The sequence below is a fragment of the Sphaeramia orbicularis genome, chromosome 21 (genome assembly GCF_902148855.1).
Source record: "Sphaeramia orbicularis chromosome 21, fSphaOr1.1, whole genome shotgun sequence".
Taxonomy (NCBI): domain Eukaryota; kingdom Metazoa; phylum Chordata; class Actinopteri; order Kurtiformes; family Apogonidae; genus Sphaeramia; species Sphaeramia orbicularis.
Genome location: NC_043977.1, coordinates 488,567 through 516,241, shown reverse-complemented (window position 1 = coordinate 516,241; position 27,675 = coordinate 488,567). Strand labels below are relative to the sequence as shown.

Genomic DNA, 27,675 nt, shown 5'->3' with positions numbered 1-27,675 from the left:
CAAGATTAGAAAGTGTTGGAGACTCAAGTGTTTTCTAAATGTTTATCAGACTAATCTGTTTTTGACCATCTCTGCCTTTGGCTGTGCTCCATTCACTCTGGCCACAGCTGTTTTGTTTTTGGAAAAACAATGGCTTTTAAAGGTAGTGCACACTTAAAAGCTGGAGCTGGAGCTGGAGCTGGAGCTGGAGCTGGAGCTGGAGCTGGCTGTGGCTCAGAGTGAAGTTTCCCAGGCAGTCAACAACTTCCTGTGGGATGCGGGAGAAATAGAAGGTGGAAGTTGACTGAAATGTTGATGTTGTGTGGTGCTTCCTGTCCAGGGCGACGGAGGAGGAGCAGCAGGCCCAGTCCAAGAAAGCTCTGAAGAAACAGCAGAAGGAAGCAGAGAAAGCTGCGAAGAAGGCGGAGAAACAGGCCAAGCTGGTCAGTGGGTTTGTCTGAGCTTCATATCCGTTGCCCTCTCTTCCAGCTGGTGAGGTGACGTGCAGTTCACTGGGTACTGTGGGTTCGGGGTGGGGGGCTGCTCAGCCGGCGGGGGGGCCAAAAGTATCCATTGTCTGAGTATTCCTGTCATTTTGGCTTTGTTTATGTTAACCCAAACAAAGTGCTATTTTCTTTCTCCACTGACTGCATCATACGTAAGTAGCTCCTCTGTTTGTGACGGGTCTCAACATCCACTTTTCTTCCAAGTATTTAAAGGTTCAGTGTGTGGGATCTACACGCATCTACTGGCCGGTATTCTAGTTTCTGTGTAAGGTAGTGGTGTGAAATGTGCGGCACGTGGGTCAAAACCAGCCGGTCAAAAGTTCTGATCCGGCTCTCAGAGTGTAAAAATGACACTGGAGTAATGAAGAGTCAAAGATGGTTTTAGTTCAGGTTCCACATTCAGACCAGCTTGATCTGAAATGGGTCGGACCATTCATTCATTCATTCATTCATTTTCTGAACCCGCTTTATCCTCACTAGGGTCACGGGGGTCACTTGGAGCCTATCCCAGCTACATAGGGGTGAAGGCGGAGTTCACCCTGGACAAGTCGCCAGGTCATCGCAGGGCTGACCAGTAAAATTACAACAGAATAACCTATAAATAATGACTATTCCAAGTTTTTGTCTTTGTTTTAGAGCCCTAAAAAAATTAAATTATGAAAATATTTACATTTACAAACAATCCTTTCACAAAACACATGTGAATAACCAGAAAAAAATGACATTTTTAAAGAAAAATAAGAGCTTTTTTTATATAATGCATTAACTTACCATTTGTACACGTACACACATTACACAAACATGTGGTAGCAGGCAGAACATGGATGACATTTAAAAGTCTGGAATTTGGAACTAAAATAAGAATAACTTCTATAATATTATGTGTCAGCTTATTATTAACACAACTTACAGGTGGGATCTACAAATGCACAGAACATTTAGTAACAGTAGAATATTGTTAAAATTACACTTAATTGTCAGATCGTTCACATTTAATGAATGGATTATTGTGTTATTCTTTGGCTTGGTCTGAATGTGGAACCTGAACTCACACCAGTTCAACACCTTTGACAGTTCACATGTTCAGTGTCATTTTGACACTTTGTACGATCCTCCTGCAGGCCGGATCAGAACCTTTGAAGGTCCAGTTTTGGCCCATGGACCGCGTGTTTGACCCCTGTGCTTTAAAGTGTGCAGACATAGACCATCTAGAGCTGATCTCCAAATGTCAGTATTTGTTTACTCATCACTGAAGTAATGAACAGGTTTTCCTGGAGCACAGGCCAGATTTAAACGGACAATTTGCGAACGCTGATCAGTGATTTGTTTCTGTTTTTGGATGTTTTTCTTCTCCCACATTCTGCCTTAAAGCTAAATGTGCCTAACACTGGGCTCCAGGAGCTCCCCGTCCTGTAGTCACTGTTTGGAGATGTGTCATCCCTTATCACACAGACTCTTCTCCACCTGTACGTTGATCTGTCATGACTCAAGCAGCTTTTATAGATAAAATATCAAGGCGTACTTGTCTTCCACGTTGATTTATCCAGTTGTCATATTTCAGGCAGCGGGCAGATGTTGTTACTGTCAACACATGCTTGATTTTCTGTGCATGACTACGCTATTAGAACAGTTCGCGGTGGGTCTAGAGAGCGTAGATGAACGTTTATTGAGTGTAAACCCTGTTATTTTCCGGGGACACATGTCACTTGGGTCGTTCCCCCGTCGTCCGGCCTCTTCCCAGCTGTAGCGAGTCAATATCCAGTTGATCATAAACCACAATATCATCCATCTTGTGACGGAATTATCATATCAAGGATGGGCGATTCCAATTCACTCCACTGCCACCAGCCATTTCCACACACCAATAACCATTTGCATAGAAAATGGAACTGTAACTTTGCCAGGACTCGATCTCATCGCACATACGGACTCATTTGCCCAGAAGTCAGCACAGAGATAAAGAATATCTGTCCACTTATGCTGCTTCTATTACAAAGCAATATCTCATCCTGCCATGACTCATTGTCTGTGATGTGTTCGAGGAGCGTGTGTAAAAGACACATTCCAGGGATCTAAAGCTTGGCTCGAGGACGGTGTTGATTTATTAATTTTATTCAAATCCCTGATGGCACAAGATGAAAACACACTTTACATGGGTGTTGTCGGAGCAAATTGCTGTAAACGTCTGCATTTGACGTTGATTGTTGTTGAGTGTTTTTCATGTTTTCAGTGTAATAGATTGTCCACTTGTTTTGTGTTTTGTTTTTTTTTTCCTGGGTGTTTTCGATCCCCTTAAACTCCTGTTGCCTCTTTATGTTTCAGGCCGCTGAACAACAAAGCACAGAGGAAGATGTAAGTATCCCCCACGGATCACAGCACTTATCTTCTGAAACCAGCTCCTCTGTTTTCTTTCTGACCTTGATTCTACATTGGCTTCGACACCTTTGCCACAGTTTTGATCCAAATACCTGCATGCCCAACACCACCTTTCACAATTTTCTGCTAAGCGTGTGATAAGAGTCATTATCTGTACTATCTGTGAATGTGGTAGACAGAACGACGCTTTTGCAACAAGAGTGGTTGAATTGTTTTTGGATGTGTGGACGCCAAAAACAGCATGATGTTTCACTCTTGCAGGACTTCGCCAAGGATCGTTACGGCGTGTCGGCGATGGTCCAATCTCAACAGAAACTGGGTTAGTATGGCGGCTCTTCCCCCACACCTCAGCCCACGAACTGTCTCACCAAACTCCTACTCAGAGCCGCAAACGCAACACGATAAAACAGAGAAAATTAGAGCAATATGTTATGTTTCTCATCATTTTGAGAAGAATTGCAAGGAAGTGGAGGTTCATCTGCTGTAGTCTGCACTGCGCTGCGTTAGGGGTGTGAGAAAATACCAACGGATTCTCAAAAACACAATCAACTTCTGTTTATTTTTCCTTTTGTTTTTTAATTCCTTTGCTGAGACTGCACAAAAAGTAGCTGTGATAATGCGAGTAAGGTGAATTTGTTTGCTGAGATTTAATGCATATGATGATTTGTTCATCCTGGGGACAGTTTTCTAAAATAAGATGCACAAAATCACAATATTCTGCCTCGGTTGCAGTGTTACAGTGAATTTCAGTACAATGAATCTCAACCCCCTGCATTTTTCTGTATAAATTCCTTTTGACACACAGCCCTGTTTCTTCTATAATTTATGGACCAGTGCACAAAGTGAGTGGAGTCGATTTCAAAGCAATGCAACAGTAGAACAATGTAAAACTGGGGTAGGACCATAGAAACTGGGCTGTTTCCTACTCTTATTAGGACATTAAATATTACCAAAGAACCATTTGTGTGATACTTATTTTCTATTTTGGTTGATTTATTTCCATATATTGGAGTGTCCTTTTAAATCTAGAGTTTTTTTCACCTACTTATGTTTGAACTAAAGTCTGTTTATATCTATAGTACACTGACACTCATCCTGCTCGTGTACTGAGTAAAAGAATGACGTGTGTTGTGATGTAGTTCAGCCTCAGAACTGGCTAAAACATGTTGAGCTCTGACATTATGAAAGGGAATGGGTTCCATATTTGTCCTGTAGAAGTGGAGGCGTTTACACCATGGGGGAAAAAACCCATGACATTGAGAACATACGTGAATACAAATGTCCTCCTCATTCAGAACTACTCAGATTACTCTTGTCCGGTTGCCAACAATTATGCAGATAACAAGATCAGAAGTGATGACACGGTACAAACCACCGTCAGTCGCTCCTGTCACGACGGTTACAGACGTGTCAGTGATAATTGAAGTGATTAATAGTGTGTGATAAGTCGCTGTTGAACGTGACAGCGGCAGCGGGCCAACCTGTCTGGGCCGTCCATCTGTCTGGATGCTCTTTCAGCTCCAGTGGCAGCAAACAAAGTGGGGCCTCCCTCACCTGCATGCCAATCCCCACCGTGGGGCCGAGGCGCTGGGACGGCGGCGGAGGTGGAGGCTTTTATGTGGGCCGACACGCAGTCCTCAGCCAAAAGGGCGGCTCTGTTTTCTCCGGCGTAGCCTGGGTGTCTGCTTCTCCTTCTGGCTGATAATGAGAGGAGCGCATGCCTGTGAGTGACACAGGTGAAACTGGAGTCAGTTTGTCATAAAGCCCACAGAGAACAGCAGAGGCACACAGCTTTTCAGCCAGCCTCCTAATGTGTCTTATTTATTAGCTACGTCTGTAATTTGAGCATTTTATTGTGCATCCGTCTACACGCACATGCATGCTGATTCACATTTCTTTTTGCCTCTGGGAGTGTGTGTGTGTGGGGGGGGGTTCTTTGTGTTGAAGTAAGAAAATAGAGGCAGAGATGTGCTTTGAAGTAATAAATTGTTTGTGTGTGTGTGTGTGTTTGTGTGTGTGTGTGTGAGGCAGACAGGGTGTTGGTGAAGGTCCAGGACCTGACCCCGGACAAAGCCGACCAGCTGATCTGGCTGCGTGCCCGAGTCCACACCAGCAGAGCTAAAGGTGAGCTGACACCCCCACGCCTTCCTTTTGTGCACGACACACAAACAGCCCAGATGAGATGACCTCTGTGTTAATCCTCAATGGATTTAAGTGAAACGTGTAAAACTTTGGCCCTCAGGTGGTTTCTCCACAGCATCTCCTGCTCTTCAAGGCCCAGCTGTGATTTCAGTGACCTTTGACCTGGTGCTTTTAGATTTCCTTGGGCCTACAGGACTCGTCTTCACCTCGTCAGTGTGGGCAGTCCTAAAGGTCATAAATAGAACAGCGGCTTGTGGAGTTCAAATGCACGTCTAGAACATGTTCTCCGGTCTGACTTGTCGGTGCGTCGGCGCAGGCTTGTGCACGGCAGACACTTGCAGAGCAGTTGTTCTCCTTCCTTCCTCTCATGTAAAGCAGACTTTGACAACCTCAGGGTGCTTTTGATATCATTGTCAGAAAAGCATGTCGGTGCCAAGTCAAAGATCAGATAACTTTTATTTGCTGGGTTCCAGCTCCGAGGCTCCTCTATTTGAATACAATGAATGCACTCAGCTCTGCCATCTTATTACTTCTCTGTATGAAGCATCAAACACTTTTGCTGATGTTCAAGGGAGACTTTTAGATGAACACAAGCCTCCAACTTTCAGAATGAAGAGTTATTTTCCTCCTCTTACGTCGTTATTCTTTCTTTTTTTTTTTTTTTTTACCCATTGTAAAGATGTTTGTGTGAATACAATAACATCCTCATTCAGTCTGTGATGAGGCGGATCTGCCTGGACATTAACTACCCCCCCCCCCCCCTTCCTTCTCACAGGCTACAAACATCAAAGTACCTGGGTGGTCTGACTGTCTTCTGCCCTGACTTTTTGGTGTTGTTGTTTACCCTGTCCCAGGTGTGTGTGTGTGTGTGTGTGTGTGTGTGTGTGTTTGTTCGGAAGGTAGAATTCACCCAGTTTTCTTTAAAGAGACAGTCCATTCACAGAAGTCTGACACTCTGTCCTCAGTTTCCTCCAGGCTCTGTCCAAGGGATCAATAAAGTTCTATGTAATCTAATCTGTCCATGACAACACAGATGTGAGATCCACACTTTACCTCTGACTGAACAGCCGTGCAGTGTTTCAGACAGCACCCAGGCTTTAGTCTGTACCAGACCGTCACTGTTGTTGTTGTGTTTGCAGGGAAGCAGTGCTTCTTGGTCCTGCGTCAACAGCAGTTCAACGTGCAGGCTCTCGTCGCAGTGGGAGATCGTGCCAGCAAGCAGATGGTCAAGTTTGCCGCAAAGTGAGTACCAAGGCTACACTTCCTGTCAAGGAGAGCGCAAACAATGGTGGGAAAATCCTGGGTCGTAATCGTCAGCCAGTCCATTTTCACACATTCTGAGAGGTGGAGGATGAAGGCATCAATCATGTTTCACATGACAACAAAAGCTGGCTGTTAACAGGGTGGGATACGGCGGTTCCTGCCGAGATGGTAGATACCAAGAAATACTTAAGAACCAAGAATCATTAGTCATTTTCGCTGCCAAATTATGGTCCATTAAGCTCCTGAGACCCAGCAGTGCATTTATGTCCTCTGTAGTGGACAAGAGTGTCACAGCTTTGATTAAATGAAAATATAAAAAACTATCTGAAAATCTGTGGCGTCATACGGTGTCCAATCAAGGCAATTATGTAACGGAACAAACCCCAAACTGTGACTTAGTGGGTCTGAGGAGGTGAACGGAAGTCTGTGAATGGACATGGGGGGGGGGGGGGGGGGGGGGGGGGTTGATGACTGTGGGATTATTCATAAAATGATTATAAATATGTGATTATTAAAAAAAGCTTTATATTTTCAAGTGTAACCCCCCCCCCCCAAGTGCAGTATAAAAACTAGCTTTAGTATTCAGTCCCTCTTACTTGATTTGTTTGGAAAAGCGGTTTCCTGCCACCCTAATTATGAATTAGTTTGGATGGTGTTGCCACAGATTTTGCCAAATGAAGCAAAGGCAAACATCTACAACTGCCAGACCAAAATGGCAGTGATGAAAGGAGATAATGAAGAAATGAAGGATTGCAGACATTACAGCAGCGATTTCTGCTGTTGACCAAACTGCTCAGGAAATGGAGAAACCCAGTTGAGTAGCAGAAGCGGTGGTGTGGCAGCTGCACCGACGGCATCCACGTCCAAAATAAGACACCTCAGACTGTCTTCAGTGTGGACAAACCAACACCTACTAGCTTTACAACATTTACAACACTTTACCAGCAACAGTAATGATTATGTTAACTGAAATGAAAATTTAACACTTTTCACAAACAACAAATATAAATGACACTGAACACTGTCACACATACTAATAGATGAAATGGACTTGAGTTTGTTTTCATTATTCTCTATTGTTAAAGGTCAAAGGGGAACCAGATGAATCCATTTCAGAGGAAATACCTCTGTTCACCTCACCCTGCTCTCATTCAGACTGAGTTCACTAACATTTATCTGTCTTATCTATTATATTATATTTAAGACATGGTCAGTATGAGTCAACAATAACACACAGCCTGTTTAATGACAATAAAGTCTATTCTATTCTATTCTATTCTATTCTATTCTATTCTATTCTATTCTATTCTATTCTTGTTCAAAGTGTTTTCATTACATATCGAGTCACAGAAAAATATAAGTTTTTTTTTGTTTTGTTTTGTTTTTAAACCCAAACCCATGAACATTCCCACCCTGTTGCACCAAAAAAGGATAAATGACAAAAAGAATAATAAATAAATAAGGACCACAGATAGTCACAGACTTGTATTAATCAGACTTCTGTGGAATAAGTGGTGGATCTGCCTCTGTTGTGGGATGCAGAACAGGTTACAGGTACTGAAGAACTTACTGGTACATCCTCTTATAGAATATCTGATTTTTTTCCAATGTTAAATGATGTAAAAGATCCAGAAACCAAGATTTAAATGTTGGAGGTTGTTTCTCTGTCCATTTTAGTAATATTAGTCTACGAGCTAGAAGAGTGGGGAAGGCAATTAGATTTTTAGATTTTTGGTTAAAATGAAAAGAGTGTGATGTAATTCCAAATATTGCAATTATTGCCTCAGGTTCAATATGAGACCCTGTTACATCAGAAAGAAATTTAAATATTCTATTCTATTCTATTCTGTTCCATCCCATCATACATAGATGCAGGGTGCTAGAACACAGACTGTATTAACACAGACTGTATTAACACAGACTGTATTAACACAGACTGCATTAACACAGACTGTATTAACACAGACTGCATTAACACAGACTGCATTAACACAGACTGTATTAACACAGACTGTATTAACATAGACTGTATTAACACAGACTGCATTAACACAGACTGCATTAACACAGACTGTATTAACAGACTGCATTAAAACAGACTGCATTAACACAGACTGCATTAACACAGACTGTATTAACAGACTGCATTAACACAGACTGCATTAACACAGACTGTATTAACACAGACTGCATTAACACAGACTGTATTAACACAGACTGTATTAACAGACTGCATTAACACAGACTGTATTAACACAGACTGTATTAACACAGACTGTATTAACACAGACTGTATTAACAGACTGCATTAACACAGACTGCATTAACACAGACTGTATTAACACAGACTGCATTAACACAGACTGCATTAACACAGACTGCATTAACACAGACTGTATTAACACAGACTGTATTAACAGACTGTATTAACACAGACTGTATTAACAGACTGCATTAACACAGACTGCATTAACACAGACTGTATTAACACAGACTGCATTAACACAGACTGTATTAACAGACTGCATTAACACAGACTGCATTAACACAGACTGTATTAACATAGACTGTATTAACACAGACTGTATTAACAGACTGCATTAACACAGACTGTATTAACACAGACTGCATTAACATAGACTGTATTAACACAGACTGCATTAACACAGACTGTATTAACACAGACTGCATTAACATAGACTGTATTAACACAGACTGCATTAACACAGACTGTATTAACACAGACTGCATTAACATAGACTGTATTAACACAGACTGCATTAACATAGACTGCATTAACACAGACTGCATTAACACAGACTGTATTAACATAGACTGTATTAACACAGACTGTATTAACAGACTGCATTAACACAGACTGCATTAACACAGACTGCATTAACACAGACTGTATTAACAGACTGCATTAACACAGACTGCATTAACACAGACTGCATTAACACAGACTGTATTAACATAGACTGTATTAACACAGATTGCATTAACACAGACTGTATTAACATAGACTGTATTAACAGACTGTATTAACACAGACTGTATTAACACAGACTGCATTAACACAGACTGCATTAACACAGACTGTATTAACAGACTGTATTAACACAGACTGTATTAACACAGACTGTATTAACACAGACTGCATTAACACAGACTGTATTAGCACAGACTGCATTAACACAGACTGCATTAACACAGACTGTATTAACACAGACTGCATTAACACAGACTGTATTAACATAGACTGTATTAACACAGACTGCATTAACACAGACTGCATTAACACAGACTGCATTAACAGACTGTATTAACACAGACTGTATTAACACAGACTGTATTAACAGACTGCATTAACACAGACTGTATTAACAGACTGCATTAACACAGACTGCATTAACACAGACTGCATTAACACAGACTGCATTAACACAGACTGTATTAACACAGACTGTATTAACACAGACTGTATTAACAGACTGCATTAACACAGACTGCATTAACATAGACTGCATTAACACAGACTGCATTAACATAGACTGCATTAACACAGACTGTATTAACACAGACTGCATTAACACAGACTGTATTAACACAGACTGCATTAACACAAACTGTATTAACACAGACTGTATTAACACAGACTGTATTAACATAAACTGTATTAACACAGACTGCATTAACACAGACTGTATTAACACAGACTGTATTAACACAGACTGTATTAACAGACTGCATTAACACAGACTGCATTAACACAGACTGTATTAACACAGACTGCATTAACACAGACTGTATTAACACAGACTGTATTAACAGACTGCATTAACACAGACTGTATTAACACAGACTGCATTAACACAGACTGTATTAACACAGACTGTATTAACACAGACTGTATTAACAGACTGCATTAACACAGACTGCATTAACACAGACTGTATTAACACAGACTGTATTAACAGACTGCATTAACACAGACTGTATTAACACAGACTGCATTAACACAGACTGTATTAACACAGACTGTATTAACACAGACTGCATTAACACAGACTGCATTAACACAGACTGTATTAACACAGACTGCATTAACATAGACTGTATTAACACAGACTGTATTAACACAGACTGCATTAACATAGACTGTATTAACACAGACTGTATTAACACAGACTGTATTAACACAGACTGTATTAACAGACTGCATTAACACAGACTGCATTAACACAGACTGCATTAACACAGACTGTATTAACATAGACTGCATTAACACAGACTGTATTAACATAGACTGTATTAACACAGACTGTATTAACATAGACTGTATTAACACAGACTGTATTAACATAGACTGTATTAACACAGACTGTATTAACATAGACTGTATTAACACAGACTGCATTAACATAGACTGTATTAACACAGACTGTATTAACACAGACTGCATTAACATAGACTGTATTAACACAGACTGTATTAACACAGACTGTATTAACACAGACTGTATTAACAGACTGCATTAACACAGACTGCATTAACACAGACTGCATTAACACAGACTGTATTAACATAGACTGCATTAACACAGACTGTATTAACATAGACTGTATTAACACAGACTGTATTAACACAGACTGTATTAACATAGACTGTATTAACACAGACTGTATTAACATAGACTGTATTAACACAGACTGCATTAACACAGACTGTATTAACATAGACTGCATTAACATAGACTGTATTAACACAGACTGTATTAACATAGACTGTATTAACACAGACTGCATTAACACAGACTGTATTAACACAGACTGCATTAACATAGACTGTATTAACACAGACTGCATTAACACAGACTGTATTAACACAGACTGCATTAACACAGACTGTATTAACATAGACTGTATTAACACAGACTGTATTAACATAGACTGCATTAACATAGACTGTATTAACACAGACTGTATTAACACAGACTGTATTAACACAGACTATATTAACAGACTGTATTAACACAGACTGTATTAACAGACTGTATTAACATAGACTGCATTAACATAGACTGTATTAACATAGACTGTATTAACACAGACTGCATTAACACAGACTGTATTAACATAGACTGTATTAACATAGACTGCATTAACATAGACTGTATTAACACAGACTGTATTAACAGACTGTATTAACATAGACTGCATTAACATAGACTGCATTAACATAGACTGCATTAACATAGACTGTATTAACATAGACTGTATTAACATAGACTGCATTAACACAGACTGTATTAACAGACTGTATTAACACAGACTGCATTAACACAGACTGTATTAACACAGACTGTATTAACAGACTGCATTAACACAGACTGCATTAACACAGACTGTATTAACACAGACTGCATTAACATAGACTGTATTAACAGACTGCATTAACACAGACTGTATTAACACAGACTGCATTAACATAGACTGTATTAACAGACTGCATTAACACAGACTGTATTAACACAGACTGCATTAACACAGACTGTATTAACACAGACTGCATTAACACAGACTGTATTAACACAGACTGTATTAACAGACTGCATTAACACAGACTGTATTAACACAGACTGTATTAACAGACTGCATTAACACAGACTGCATTAACACAGACTGTATTAACACAGACTGCATTAACATAGACTGTATTAACAGACTGCATTAACACAGACTGTATTAACACAGACTGCATTAACATAGACTGTATTAACAGACTGCATTAACACAGACTGTATTAACACAGACTGCATTAACACAGACTGTATTAACACAGACTGCATTAACACAGACTGTATTAACACAGACTGTATTAACAGACTGCATTAACACAGACTGTATTAACAGACTGCATTAACACAGACTGTATTAACACAGACTGTATTAACACAGACTGTATTAACACAGACTGTATTAACAGACTGCATTAACACAGACTGTATTAACACAGACTGTATTAACAGACTGCATTAACACAGACTGCATTAACATAGACTGCATTAACATAGACTGTATTAACCCTCTGCCGTCTGTATGTCAGACCCATGAACACGTGGTGAATAGACTTCCTCTCTTCCTTCTTACTGCTCTGTTCAGACCGTACATGCTCTGTGTGATGTGATTTCAGTTAACTGTTGCCTAATTGGTCTGGCAGTAGTGTTTGTTTTTTTGTGACAGGCCTCCTAAGAAATGCTGAGAAATCCAGGGCTGTGTTATTCCACCTTTAGCTTTGTTATTGTCGCAGGGTTCAAATGAGCGCACGTACTTATTTCTCATTCTCTTACATGCATATGCAATTAAAAGACGCTCAAAACCTGAACTAAATCTGTTCAAAAGGTTCAAATCACTGTTTAGTGTGACCTCTGACCCCATGAACAGAAGCAGCATAACCTGGTAGACCCATCTGATGTGTGTGGAATGAAACCTGGTAGAAAACAAAAGAAAATGAATGTCATAGATCTGATAAAGTCTGAACTAAAGGGTTAAAGATGTTAAATTCAAAGGGAGGTCACACTAATGTAAATACGCCGCCTTTGGTTTATAGAAGCTGTTTTTACCCTGAAACGTCTGTTTTCGCTGCTGTTCCGACTTCACACACGTCAGATTGGATCTAAATACACAGACAAATGCATGTGTGTGGACATTAGAACTTCACTAAACCAACTAACATCATGTTGGGACTTTGACACAATACTGTGTTTATTGATGTTTAATGTTGTTGAAGAAGTGAAAGTACTGGAGTTTGTGAAAAACACATTACATACAAAACAAAAAAACAACTGCGTTCCCATGTTTCTGATAGGATCTCTGTAGTTTAACAGCTGGATCAGTGCCCTACCTACTGGGATTGTTTGTATGTTTCTACAGTAGCATCCAATGATGTTTGACCTGCCACCGCTGATAACACCCACTGGAAATTAAAACTTCCAAACAAAACTGCACGTTCACGGATTCAGATCCAACCAAAGTGAACATCAGTGTCACAAATTAAAGTTTCATCTGTCATTTATCAAATAAACTAATTTTTTAGCTTCAGAACTCTGTTTTATGGAACTGTTTACAACATTTTAGTATCGCTGGAAAAAAAAAGTTATAATCAATATAAAATGAAACCTAAAAAGGACTCATATATGTAAATGCACTATTAACTATAATAATAATATTTGCTCAGACTCATATATGTAAATGCACTATTAACTATAATAATAATATTTGCTCAGACTCATATATGTAAATGCACTATTAACTATAATAATAATATTTGTTCAGACTCATATATGTAAATGCACTATTAACTATAATAATAATATTTGTTCAGACTCGTATATGTAAATGCACTATTAACTATAATAATAATATTTGTTCAGACTCGTATATGTAAATGCACTATTAACTATAATAATAATATTTGCTCAGACTCATATATGTAAATGCACTTTTAACTATAATAAGAATATTTGTTCAGACTCATATACGTAAATGCACTATTAACTATAATAAGAATATTTGTTCAGACTCATATATGTAAATGTACTATTAACTATAATAAGAATATTTGTTCAGACTCATATATGTAAATGTACTGTTAACTATAATAAGAATATTTGTTCAGACTCATATATGTAAATGTACTATTAACTATAATAAGAATATTTGCTCAGACTCATATATGTAAATACACTATTAACTATAATAAGAATATTTGTTCAGACTCATATACGTAAATACACTATTAACTATAATAAGAATATTTGTTCAGACTCATATACGTAAATGCACTATTAACTATAATAATAATATTTGTTCAGACTCATATATGTAAATGCACTATTAACTATAATAATAATATTTGTTCAGACTCATATATGTAAATACACTATTAACTATAATAATAATAATATTTGTTCAGACTCATATATGTAAATGCACTATTAATTATAATAATAATATTTGTTCTTGTATCATTTATATTTTCAGTCTTTGAGTCTGTTGAACTAATTCTTCAACAGTACATGAATGTCCAAAGGTTCTGTCCAATCCAATTATTAGTCCAATATTCTCTGCTATTCTCTGTATATATATCACTTCAGTTGTAATATGTCTGTTCATTAAAAGTTTATGATCATATTTGTGTTCATCCAAACTGATCATTTCCACATATTGATCCAATATTGATCCCAGTTGTAGTTTATCATCAGAGCTAAAGCCTGTGTTTAATTTTGGATCCATTTATGATGAGAACAGCATGTTTTATACATTTGAATAAAGTCAATAAAATGATGTTCATTTTCAGTCCCCATGTCACGAACCAGGAATTTCAGTATTTTGACCCTTAAATGTTCTTTGTGTCAGTTTGTCCCATGTGTCATGTGACAGTCCTTCCTCAGATCTGTTCATACATGGATTAAACAGATCAGTTCTGTGGTTTAAACACAGACACTGTTGAACAGGACATGGGTCCATGTGGTACCACTGGATCTGGACCAAATCTGGAAATGCAATGCTTTTTAAAGTGTATACGAATAAAATGCTTATGCACAATATGGGACATTTTAATAAACCATACATTTATCACCATTTCTTCTACAAATCAAGGCTTTTCTCATAATACTAGAATAAACAATAGAATTAGATTAAAACTAACCCAGTGAATTCCTCAAAATGCTAATAAACCTACAACTACTGAAATTAAAGAAGAAATTAAAGAAAAACTAAAAGAAAAAAGAAAACTATATCCTAATGAAATCTTTGAAATAATATGATTTCTAACCAAACGGCTGTTTCACAGAAACGGTAAAGAAACGTGTATGAATCAGTTGTTTTCCTCAGTGACTCATACAGACTGTTTCTCATTCCCCACATCATTTAGGACGGAGTAAAACAGCGTCTGCAAACGGCCAACACTTGTCATCTAGAATGGCATTTACCAACCATGGCTACAATTCATTTTCATTTCCTCTAATAAATGTATGAGAGAATAAAATAACAAGTATTCAGTTGTGTCAGATTTATGGAAAAACACGAAAAGCCTAATGAAAGAACTGAATAATAAACATCTGAGTTTATTTAAACACCTGCCTGAGTCGGATGTAAACAAATGAAAGCTACTAAATGTTTGAATACCAGAGTGTGCATAAATTACCATTTTACACACATTAATTATTCCGCTGTTTGGAAATGAGACCCACACAGCCGCACTCTGGCTTTTTGAAGTATGTGGAGATTTCAGGAAAACTAAACCCAAACACATAAAGTTTTTCTAATGAGTCTGAGGTCAGCGGCGCTCCGACCCACATGCTGACCTCTGCAGCGCTAACGTGGTGACCCCCCCCTCTGTTAGAAGTGTCAGAACCCCCCGACCGCAGTCTGGCTCCTGTGAGCGGCGGCGGTTTAGATTCAGCCTCGGTTCTGTCCTCCTGCAGCGTCATGGAACAGAACAGAGGATGCTGAGCACACAGATGGGAGCGTTTGTTCTTCATATGGTCGGAGTGTTTGAAAGCAGATGATGGAGGATTTTTTCACATGAGTTCAGCATCTACGCTGTATGGACCAGAGTCTGTAGACCCGTTGAATCCAGGGGTTTCTTTTCTAACAGGGCTCTGGGATCCAAAACAATAATGACTAATGTCAGAATATAGTCTTATATTATGGGATAAATATCAGTGCATTGGTTCGTTTGGGTTCAATTATTCTCTTTGTTTCTAAAATGACTCTCAGATGGTTTGGACTGAATTTAGATCAACATTGATTTAGTTTTTTTTTTTGTTGATGACTATTTTAAATGTTCTTCCTCTAAATGTCGATAACATTTTTCATGCTCTGACTGTAAATAATAATTTTCTTCCTCATCTAATCATCTACTTTCATCACATCTGACTTAAACTTTAAGGAAATATTGATGTTTGTGTGTCCGATCCTCATGAACAGGACATCTGACAGCTGGAGACATGATGTGTCCACATATTTATGTCCATGTAGCTGATAAACACCAATATTTTACTATAGTTTAATGGTAGATTTTTCTTCCTCAGTCAGATGTGATGAAAATAGATGGAAATTATTATTTACAGTCAGAGCAGGAAAAATATTTGAGACATTTAGAGGAAGAACACTGAAAATCAGAGTCATGGAGAAAATAAAACAGACTAAGTCAGTGTTGATCTAAATTCAGTCCAAACCACCTGTGAGTCATTTTATAAACAAAGAGAATAATTGAACCCAAACGAACCAATGCACCGATATCTATCCCATAATATAAAACTCTATTCTGGCATTAGTCGGTATTGTTTTGGATCCCAAACCCTGTTAGAAAAGAAACCCCTGGACCCAGCGTGTCCACAGACTGTTGGACACACAGTGGATCTGACACGTTGGGTGACTTATTGAATGTTCTGCACTTCCTTCATTCAGTTCTGCTATATTGTGGTTGGTCAGTTAGTGTTTTGTAATCCATCGCAACCTCACTTCAACTTCCAACAAGTGAAAGTGATGACACAGTTGCCACAGCGACGCGGTCTTACATCAAAACTGAAAAAGGGCCCAGTCATGCTGCAGTGAGAACCACTGGAGTTTCACATCATACATTTACTGTCGAAGAACAGCTGACACCGGCACGGCGCTTCTCTGCACCGCCGCACTTTCACACACTTGGATGTGATGATTGACAAGCGGAGTAAGACCCAGGATTACAAGTAAATCCTGCCATAATCACAGTGAGGCCGCTGATACTGCCGCCCCAGTCTGTGTGTCCCTCATGAGCCCCAGTCCTCCTGGTCTCACTCACACCGTTTCATTAAGATCTGTTCAACCTTTGGTCCACATAAGTACCACGGAGAGTCGGACGCAACGTTGAGGAGAACCGGGGCTGATTTCACATCTGAAACTGAAGAGTGGGTCATCTTATAATAACAGTCGTAGGTGGGTTTGAATTTAATAATTTAAATGTGTTGGTTTAATTAAAGTCTGAACTCTAGATCAGGACATAATTTAGTGTTCGTTACACTAATGTGTTCTTTGGTTTCTGACCGTACAGCCACCTTAAAGCATCTTATTCTAAGGCCACACCCCCACGAACACAACCAGCGTCAACTGATTCAGAACAGAATTAGATCAGATTAGATTAAATTAGATTAGATAAAATGACATTAGATCAGGTTTCATTAGATTAGATCAGATTAGATTAGATTAGATCAGATTAGATTAGTTTAGATTGAACTTTATTGATCCCTTGGGCAGAGACTTCAGGAAATGGAGGTTCCAACAGCAGCACAAACACTGAATGTTTACATATAAAATATTACGTACGTTACAGGAGGCGTTTATGACATTGGTCTGATGCGATCACATGATGGCCGCTTTACCACTCCAGGGGAAAATGTGATTACGCCTGGACAGAGCTAGTACCGAATTAAAACAACAATCAGACAAAAACTGCAGGAATATCAGATGACAACTTTTAGTTTTAAACGTAACATGAATCCATCTTTTTTTTGAAGTCGATGTTACATAGTTGTAGAGGGTCAGAGATTCAGTTTCTAAACATATTTTTATTCTTTATGGCCTAATCAGATTACTGTTGTTTACATGATCACTTGAATAATCTGATAACTCCAGAAGTCGGATAATGATTGCAGTGTTAGTGTGCATGTAAACGGGTTCATTGATAAGTCGATCAGTCTCCAGTTCTATTTGTGTTCAGGGGTGAAATGGTACTATCACTGGTGTGACCCGTGGCCCTGGAGCTTCAGTTTTCCTTGATCCTTGCACTGATGGGGCAGAAGCTGCAGTAAACCCAGGCCTGTCGCTCTCTTCTTGGTACTTGTACCTGGATGGTTCATTCACGGTGAGAGCAGCCTGTGTTGTTCTCTTTTCCCTCGGCTGCTCTTCTCATCTCCACGTGTCGTCGTCAGCTCTGAGTGTGGGGTTAATCTGTCCTCTGTTTCCCACCTCTGGGGCTCTGCAGCGGAGGTTATTAATGCAGGGATTTATTTATCTAAGGTATCCTTGTAGAGGGGAAGGGCCGCCGTGGCAGCTGTCGAGGGACTGAAGGGCCAGCGCCGTCGACTCCTTTTCGAAGGCTGTGAAAAACCTGGGAAGGCAGATGTGCTTTTGGGTTTGAAAAACCTGCTTTCTCTCACACGCTGTTGTTTTGCACTTGAGTGTCTGATGTGGGTGTCGCCTTCTGAGGGGAATTCTTAACTCTGCAGTTTTTGCTTCTGCCGAGCTCCTGCGTGTACTTTTCTGCTGCTCGCCTTTTTCTTTGTCGGTGGTAGAACTGTGAAGGGATTTTAAAGAAAGGTGTAACAGATCTGTACGTCTTTGTACGGCGCCCTGCTCTGAACAGACTTTACACCTGTCACTATCACCTACTGCACACCCGTTACTCTATTTACTCTGATTTTTATGTCGTTCAGTCACTGTAACACATTTAAACAAAATTTTTATCTTTTTATTTTATGGTATTTGAAGTTTATTGTGTTGTGCTGCTGTACCTTGGGTAATCAATAAACAGGGTTGGTACGGGTGTTTGAAAATGTTGTGTTTTCAAGGCCTGAAAAGTGCTTGGATTTCTAACTGTGATGTGATTTATTGATTTAACTTTAATAATAACTCAAGCCAAAGGTACTTACACAGAGGTGATCCATTTGAAAAATAAAACTTTCCATCCTAAATTAAATTCCCAGGTGTTCTCAGGTCAACTTCAGGGATATTTCATACAAGTGGCTTCCATTTTTTTTTGGATAAAACTTTGTGTTCTCCTTTAATTTCTAAACTTTTTGCTTTTATGAAACATAATTTTAGATGTTTATACATAATTCAATGTACATCATTGTGATAAAAATTGAAATAAATAATCCTGAGTATATGTATTCCTGTAGATATGGATTTGACCCCAGAGATAAGGTGGAAATGACCCTTAAAAGTTATTGAAAAGTGCTTGAATTTGACCTTGAACAATATGTACTAACCCTGAATAAAGTATATCTGATGTAATTATCATTTAATTTGTCATTTTCTTTGACATTAAACTCCTAAATCCTTCCTTTGACAGAGTAGGTTCTTTTTAACTTCTCAGATGCAGTGTTATGTCACCAAGGAAGTAAAATGTACAAGAGGTTGTTTTGTGGAAAATTAGGCTGACAGGAATCCTTTTGGGTCCAGGACTGAATTCAAGTCAGTGAAAGAGGAGCCGTTTGTAAAGCAGACGTAAAATAATGGTGTGTGTAAACAGACATGGAGGCGCTCTCCTCCGGCTCGAACCTGTTGTTTTTAGACAGATGTTTGTGTGGAGCTCAGAGTCAGGGGAGCCGGTTTTCGACCACAAGCTGTTGTGAAGTCTTAACTACCCCCCCCCCCTTTAACACATGTCATCGCAGCAGTTCAATTCATAGGATGTGTGATAATTTAAGAAAAAAGTGGCAAACTGTCAAACCACCACTGAACACAAATGAACTCCCCGAGGTCTCACACACACACATAAACACACACACACACACACACACACACACACACACACACATAAACACACACACACACACACACGCACACTACTGTTCACTTCACACTCGCCTGAGAGCTTCACTTAGGTTTATGGAAACATTGTCGTACAGTAAACCTCCCACACAGATGAGTTTGTTTTCTAAGTGCTATCCGTTGTTTACCCCCCCCCACCCCCCCCACCCCCCAACTGTCTCCGACAGCATCAACAAGGAGAGCATCGTAGACGTGGAGGCGGTGGTGAGGAAAGTGGAGCAGAAGATCGAGAGCTGCTCCCAGCAGGACGTGGAGCTGCACATGGAGAGGGTGGGTCCGCTTTGACTGCAGACAGTAAACGCACCGCACACACAGTAAACGCACCGCACACACACTGTAAACGCACCGCACACACACACTGTAAACGCACCGCACACACACACTGTAAACGCACCGCACACACTGTAAACGCACCGCACACACAGTAAACGCACCGCACACACACACTGTAAACGCACCACACACACACACTGTAAACGCACCGCACACACAGTAAACGCACCGTACACACACACTGTAAACGCACCACACACACACACTGTAAACCCACCGCACACACACTGTAAACGCACCGCACACACACTGTACACACACTGTACACACACCGTACACACACCGCACACACACTGTACACACACCGTACACACACTGTACACACACCGTACACACACCGTACACACACCGTACACACACTGTACACACACACCGTACACACACTGTACACACACCGTACACACACTGTACACACACACTGTACACACACTGTACACACACCGTACACACACTGTACACACACCGTACACACACTGTACACACACTGTACACACACCGTACACACACTATACACACACCGTACACACACTGTACACACACTGTACACACACCGTACACACACACTGTACACACACACTGTACACACACCGTACACACACCGTACACACACTGTACACACACCGTACACACACTGTACACACACTGTACACACACCGTACACACACACTGTACACACACACTGTACACACACCGTACACACACCGTACACACACTGTACACACACCGTACACACACTATACACACACCGTACACACACTGTACACACACTGTACACACACCGTACACACACACTGTACACACACACTGTACACACACCGTACACACACCGTACACACACTGTACACACACCGTACACACACTGTACACACACTGTACACACACACTGTACACACACACTGTACACACACACTGTACACACACCGTACACACACCGTACACACACTGTACACACACCGTACACACACCGTACACACACTGTACACACACTGTACACACACACTGTACACACACCGTACACACACTGTACACACACTGTACACACACTGTACACACACCGTACACACACCGTACACACACTGTAAACCAACCGCACACACACACTGTAAACGCACCGCACACACACACTGTAAACGCACCGCACACACAGTAAACGCACCGCACACACACACTGTAAATGCACCGCACACACACACTGTAAACGCACCGCACACACACACTGTAAACGCACCACACACACACCGCACACACAGTAAACGCACCGTACACACACACTGTAAACGCACCACACACACACACTGTAAACGCACCGCACACACAGTAAACGCACCGTACACACACACTGTAAACGCACCACACACACACACTGTAAACGCACCGCACACACAGTAAACGCACCGTACACACACACTGTAAACGCACCGCACACACAGTAAACGCACCGTACACACACACTGTAAACGCACCACACACACACACTGTAAACCCACCGCACACACACTGTAAATGCACCGCACACACACTGTACACACACTGTACACACACCGTACACACACTGTACACACACCGTACACACACCGTACACACACACTGTACACACACCGTACACACACTGTACACACACTGTACACACACCGTACACACACTGTACACACACTGTACACACACTGTACACACACCGTACACACACCGTACACACACACCGTACACACACCGTACACACACCGTACACACACTGTACACACACACCGTACACACACACTGTACACACACCGTACACACACTGTACACACACCGTACACACACCGTACACACACACCGTACACACACTGTACACACACCGTACATACACTGTACACACACTGTACACACACTGTACACACACCGTACACACACCGTACACACACCGTACACACACCGTACACACACTGTACACACACTGTACACACACCGTACACACACTGTACACACACTGTACACACACTGTACACACACCGTACATACACCGTACACACACCGTACACACACTGTACACACACTGTACACACACCGTACACACACCGTACACACACCGTACACACACACTGTACACACACCGTACACACACCGTACACACACCGTACACACACCGTACATACACCGTACACACACCGTACACACACTGTACACACACCGTACACACACTGTACACACACCGTACACACACCGTACACACACCGTACATACACCGTACATACACCGTACACACACCGTACACACACCGTACACACACTGTACACACACCGTACACACACTGTACACACACTGTACACACACTGTACACACACCGTACATACACCGTACACACACCGTACACACACCGTACACACACTGTACACACACTAAGCTAACACCCAGAGCTGGAGCTCATTCCCTCCCGTTCACTGCAGTTCCACTCAGAAAAACTAAAGGTGTGTTTTCCTGCTCCATCATTTTGAAGACGACAGGTTCATGACTCTCACTACCACGTACACAACATGCATGGACACATAAGCTGGGTTTCCATGACCCTCAGAAATGTACAAAATGTAAACTGGAAACATGGAAACACCGAAATGTCGCAAAAACTGCCAAAGTTCGCAAAAAAGTTTTTCGCTCTCGTGAGGTGGTTTTTTAGTCGTTTGGATTTATTAGTATAGTGTACCAGTGTACTGTAAACACATGGAGTGGTTCTGTCCTGTTCATGTGGTCCTGGTGGTTCTGTCCTGTTCATGTGGTCCTGGTGGTTTTGTCCTGTTCATGTGGTCCTAGTGGTTCTGTCCTGTTCATTGGGTCCTGGTGGTTTTGTCCTGTTCATGTGGTCCTAGTGGTTTTGTCCTGTTCATGTGGTCCTGGTGGTTTTGTCCTGTTCATGTGGTCCTGGTGGTTCTGTCCTGTTCATGTGGTCCTGGTGGTTTTGTCCTGTTCATGTGGTCCTAGTGGTTCTGTCCTGTTCATTGGGTCCTGGTGGTTTTGTCCTGTTCATGTGGTCCTAGTGGTTTTGTCCTGTTCATGTGGTCCTGGTGGTTTTGTCCTGTTCATGTGGTCCTGGTGGTTTTGTCCTGTTCATGTGGTCCTAGTGGTTTTGTCCTGTTCATGTGGTCCTGGTGATTTTGTCCTGTTCATGTGGTCCTGGTGGTTCTGTCCTGTTCATGTGGTCCTGGTGGTTTTGTCCTGTTCATGTGGTCCTAGTGGTTCTGTCCTGTTCTATGGGTCCTGGTGGTTTTGTCCTGTTCATGTGGTCCTAGTGGTTTTGTCCTGTTCATGTGGTCCTGGTGGTTCTGTCCTGTTCATGTGGTCCTGGTGGTTTTGTCCTGTTCATGTGGTCCTAGTGGTTCTGTCCTGTTCATTGGGTCCTGGTGGTTTTGTCCTGTTCATGTGGTCCTAGTGGTTTTGTCCTGTTCATGTGGTCCTGGTGGTTTTGTCCTGTTCATGTGGTCCTAGTGGTTTTGTCCTGTTCATGTGGTCCTGGTGGTTTTGTCCTGTTCATGTGGTCCTGGTGGTTCTGTCCTGTTCATGGGGTCCTGGTGGTTTTGTCCTGTTCATGTGGTCCCGGTGGTTCTGCTCAGTCCAGTGGTCTCCCCTGTGACCCTGTCCTCAGAACAGGTGGTTCTAGTTGGTTCTGTCCAATAGACACTGGCTTTACTGGAGGAACTGCTTCCCCAGGGCAGGACCAGTCTGGGGACACCAGAGGGTCCAGAACATCACACAGTTCAGTAAACGGTACCTGGGTCACTGGGAAATTCTGGATCCACAACTGGTTGTTGAATTCCTGCTGTCCAATTGTGTCCCATAAATCCATGGTGCGTGTCCATAAATGTGGACTTTTCCTTGGGCCGGTTCTGCGTTCCCTTCTTCTGTAGTTGAAGACAGTTAGTGCAATAGCAGGAGATGAACCGACACTACAGTGGCAACACAGAGGAGGTTCTGATCCAACTGAGTCAAACATCTGCCTTCAACCAGAACCAGAACACAACTAGACAGGACTGGACCACAATGAACACATGTGGACAGACGGGACTGGACTAGAATCACACAGCAGAACAAAACACTGTTCAATGGAAACACCTACAAGGACCAGCTGGACCGGGTCCAAACTGGACCAGCTGGACTGGGTCCAAACTGGACAAATGTGGGTTTGATTTAAAGTGTCCTTAAACCCAGGTTCTGATCCAGACTGGTCCAGTCCTAAATGCTGTTGGTTGTAGTTTCACAGATACAGTCTGGAGTTAATGATAGAATGGGTTTAAGTCCAGATGAATATTAGTCAGATCTGCTTCAGACACTGTGTGCACATGATAATACATGGACTGGACCGGTTCTGTCAGTGGAACATGTACACATCTGTTGGATAAATGGACACAAACCTACATATATGTGTTAGAACACACCATCAGATATATGTAAAAAATGAACTACACCAGTACTTTGGTCATTATTTTTTAATGAGTCTGATTAAAATCTGTGACATTGAACACACCAAGCGTGGACACAGAGGAGCTGATGACACCTTCTCAGTGTGTCTGTGTCTTTCACTTTGAATTGTTTGTCTTCATTTGAAGTCCGGGGACTTTCCGCTGCCACAGTATGAACTGGAAACTTCGGGGCTTTATTCTGCTCTGACTGTGGATCCTCTTTGTTGGTTTCTCTTGTCAGATTTTCGTCATCAGCCAAGCAGAGCCTCGTCTGCCCCTGCAGCTGGAGGACGCCGTCCGGCCCGATGGAGAAGGGGAAGAGGTAAGAAGGAATGGGGGGGGGGGTACGCCACACAGGAAGTGCATCATCACTACAGGGGACACACCAGGGCCAGGGTGCTTCTGCATTATTTAAAACACTGATTCCACAACAGTTTGAGCTCCACACCCACAGAATCCACTTCATGTCTGGTCCAAACCCACATTTATAAAACAACTCCCCCATGAACTGCTGTAATATTTACATTTGACTGAACTGTCGTGTTTGTCTTAAATAATGCTTGTTGAACATCTGTCACACAAAGAAAATGTCAGAAATCACAGACATTCATCAACTAACGAACAGGAAAGCACAGATTCAGATGTTAATGTCACACCAACGCTGGGTCAGAAAGTTAGATTTGTTTCCATCCTTTTCCTGTTGTTTCATGTTTATCTTTTGTTTTTTCTTCTTTTGTGTCATTTTTGTCTTTTGTCGTATTTAATTTGTGTCTTCTTTTGCTCGGTGTTGTTTCTTTACTGCTGTTTTCAGGTCTTTTGTTTTTATCTTGTTGCATCTTCATCATTTCCATCTCGTTCCTTTTCCTTTTACGTCCTTTTGTGTCCTTTGTTCTTTTTACTATTGTCACCTTTTTGTGTCTTTTCTGTCATTTCTTTCACGTCGTATCTTTTCATCTTTGTCATTTTCGTCTTGTGTTTTTCTTGTCGTTTTCCTCTTGTTTCTCCTTTCATTTTTCTCCTGTTGGATCTTTTCCGTTGTCTTCTCTTCCTTGTGTTTTTCTTCTTTTTGCTGTGTCATGTCACGTACACCTAAGGCCTGTGTATTTCTCGTGGTTAAGGCGGAGTTAACATTTATAAACTCTCCAAAATCCGCTCTGCTTCTGTATTAATATGTAAAATAAACGGACACATTTGGTTTAGTATTTTCCTGTGACGGTTAGTGATCCGGCTGTGTAACCAGTTTCAGCAGATGTAACGTTCTTTTCTTTTAGTGGAGTTCCTCCTGAACTGCTCTGCTTCAGTCAGATGACAGCTCTGCACTATTGTCATGTAAAGCATCGCATGGTGTCTTTGGTCTGATAAGAGGAATTAGATCCAACGCAGTGCTTTAAATGGGTGTCTCTGAACTGGAAGGTGAAAAGAACCCACTTATGATGCACTAAGACATTTGAGCGTCAGCAGGAGGAGAGGCTGGATGCTCTGCTTGACTGACTGTCAGATTCAGCTAAACAACTCCTCTAATTTATGCCCCATTAGCCTTACCTGGTGTGACTTTGCCCCTTTTTATGCAAACTGTGATTTCACTGCATGGATTTCTAACAGCCAGCTGAGCTCGAGGAGCCTCCTGCATTTCAACTAATGTGTTCTGTGCACCGGCGCCGAATGTTTGGAGAATATTGCAGCCCACTTAAAATTCAATTATATTTCTCACCAATATCTGGGGTGTTGTTTCTGGAGGTGAGGGAAGGTGAGCCCAGTGTTTTTCCCCGTTTGGCTGGAGTTTTGCACCACCAAATGCAATGCCCTTTTGCTTTAACTTCAAATCTGTGCAGATAAATATTGGAGTAGATTTTGTGCTGCAAGCGTTTGCCAATATTATCGAAGCTGAAGCTGTAACCTGAACAAATGTAATTTAAACATTATGAATGCAGTTTAAGACTGGACTGTGGTGGTCCTCCAACATGAATACAGAACTGTATTAGATAGAGCAGACATGCTGGTGCCTTTTCTATTCTGTTTTTATAAGTGGAAAACCTTCATGTTCAAGGTTCCTGCAGAAGGCTTTAGCTCTGTTATTGTCAACATGTCCTAAATGTGGAGAGAGTTCATCAACTTTTGTACTTCCCCAAATCAGATCAAAATCATATTAACAAAAACACTTTACACATATTTATCTGTATTTTGGACGATGAGATGCCACATTAGATCCCTCACATGTGGACAGTTCACATCATTTGGATTCTGTTGTGGGTCTGGTACAGCAGGATCAAAACTTCAGATTTACCACAAACACAGTTCAGAGTTAAACTGAAGTGAAAATACCTTTTTTAAAAGTAACTAACGTGTTGACCTATGGGGAACCCCGGGTTCTAGATCCTCTGATCCAGTTCATTCTTGGTAAATTCCATTCTCATTTTCAGTTGAATAACCTCCCAGCTGACATGTCTGTTTCTGCACAGGAAATCTGACACCATGACAATGTGGCCCTGTTGTTTATCTGTTGCTCGGTAACCCACTTCAGTGATGATTCTGGGATGTTAATGTCAGGCTATTGTATTAAAAATGACTAATATCTCCCAAAATATTGGTCCGATCAACTTACTGTTTTCACTAGTCTGTTCACTGAGCAAAAAGCCAGAAGTATGACAAACTGCAGACCCAGAACCCATGCGGGGCTCCCCCTGGGGCTGCTTTGGTGCTTCTAGATAACCTTGAGCCAATCGCTGGCCTCTGTGGCGGTGACATCCCGTTCGAATGTCTGCCCTGTCAACTTTTACCGGTACTTTCTGTGCGTACCATGGTGACCACGGGTAACAGTTAACCGGGGTTCGATTCCAGAGAGGGAGTCTGAGAAACGGCTACCACATCCAAGGAAGACAACAGGCACGCAAAACTACTGCAGCAGTCAGCTGTGTTCGGACACACACACACACACACACACACACACACACACACACATACATACACACACACACACACACATACACACACACACACACACACACACACACACACACACATACATACACACACACACACACACAC

At 41.2% G+C, this 27,675-nt stretch overlaps 1 protein-coding gene across 1 annotated transcript in view; it reads left to right on the top strand.

Moving 5' to 3' along the window:
* LOC115412746 (aspartate--tRNA ligase, cytoplasmic) overlaps nt 1–27,675 on the top strand; it is a 50,724-nt gene that overhangs the window by 4,166 nt on the left and 18,883 nt on the right. Inside the window, exons 2-8 of the mRNA XM_030125387.1 lie at nt 320–422; nt 2,808–2,837; nt 3,123–3,180; nt 4,893–4,985; nt 6,143–6,245; nt 20,035–20,137; nt 24,872–24,952. Coding sequence (XP_029981247.1) covers nt 320–422; nt 2,808–2,837; nt 3,123–3,180; nt 4,893–4,985; nt 6,143–6,245; nt 20,035–20,137; nt 24,872–24,952 — 571 coding nt within the window. The remainder of the gene's footprint in view (nt 1–319; nt 423–2,807; nt 2,838–3,122; nt 3,181–4,892; nt 4,986–6,142; nt 6,246–20,034; nt 20,138–24,871; nt 24,953–27,675) is intronic.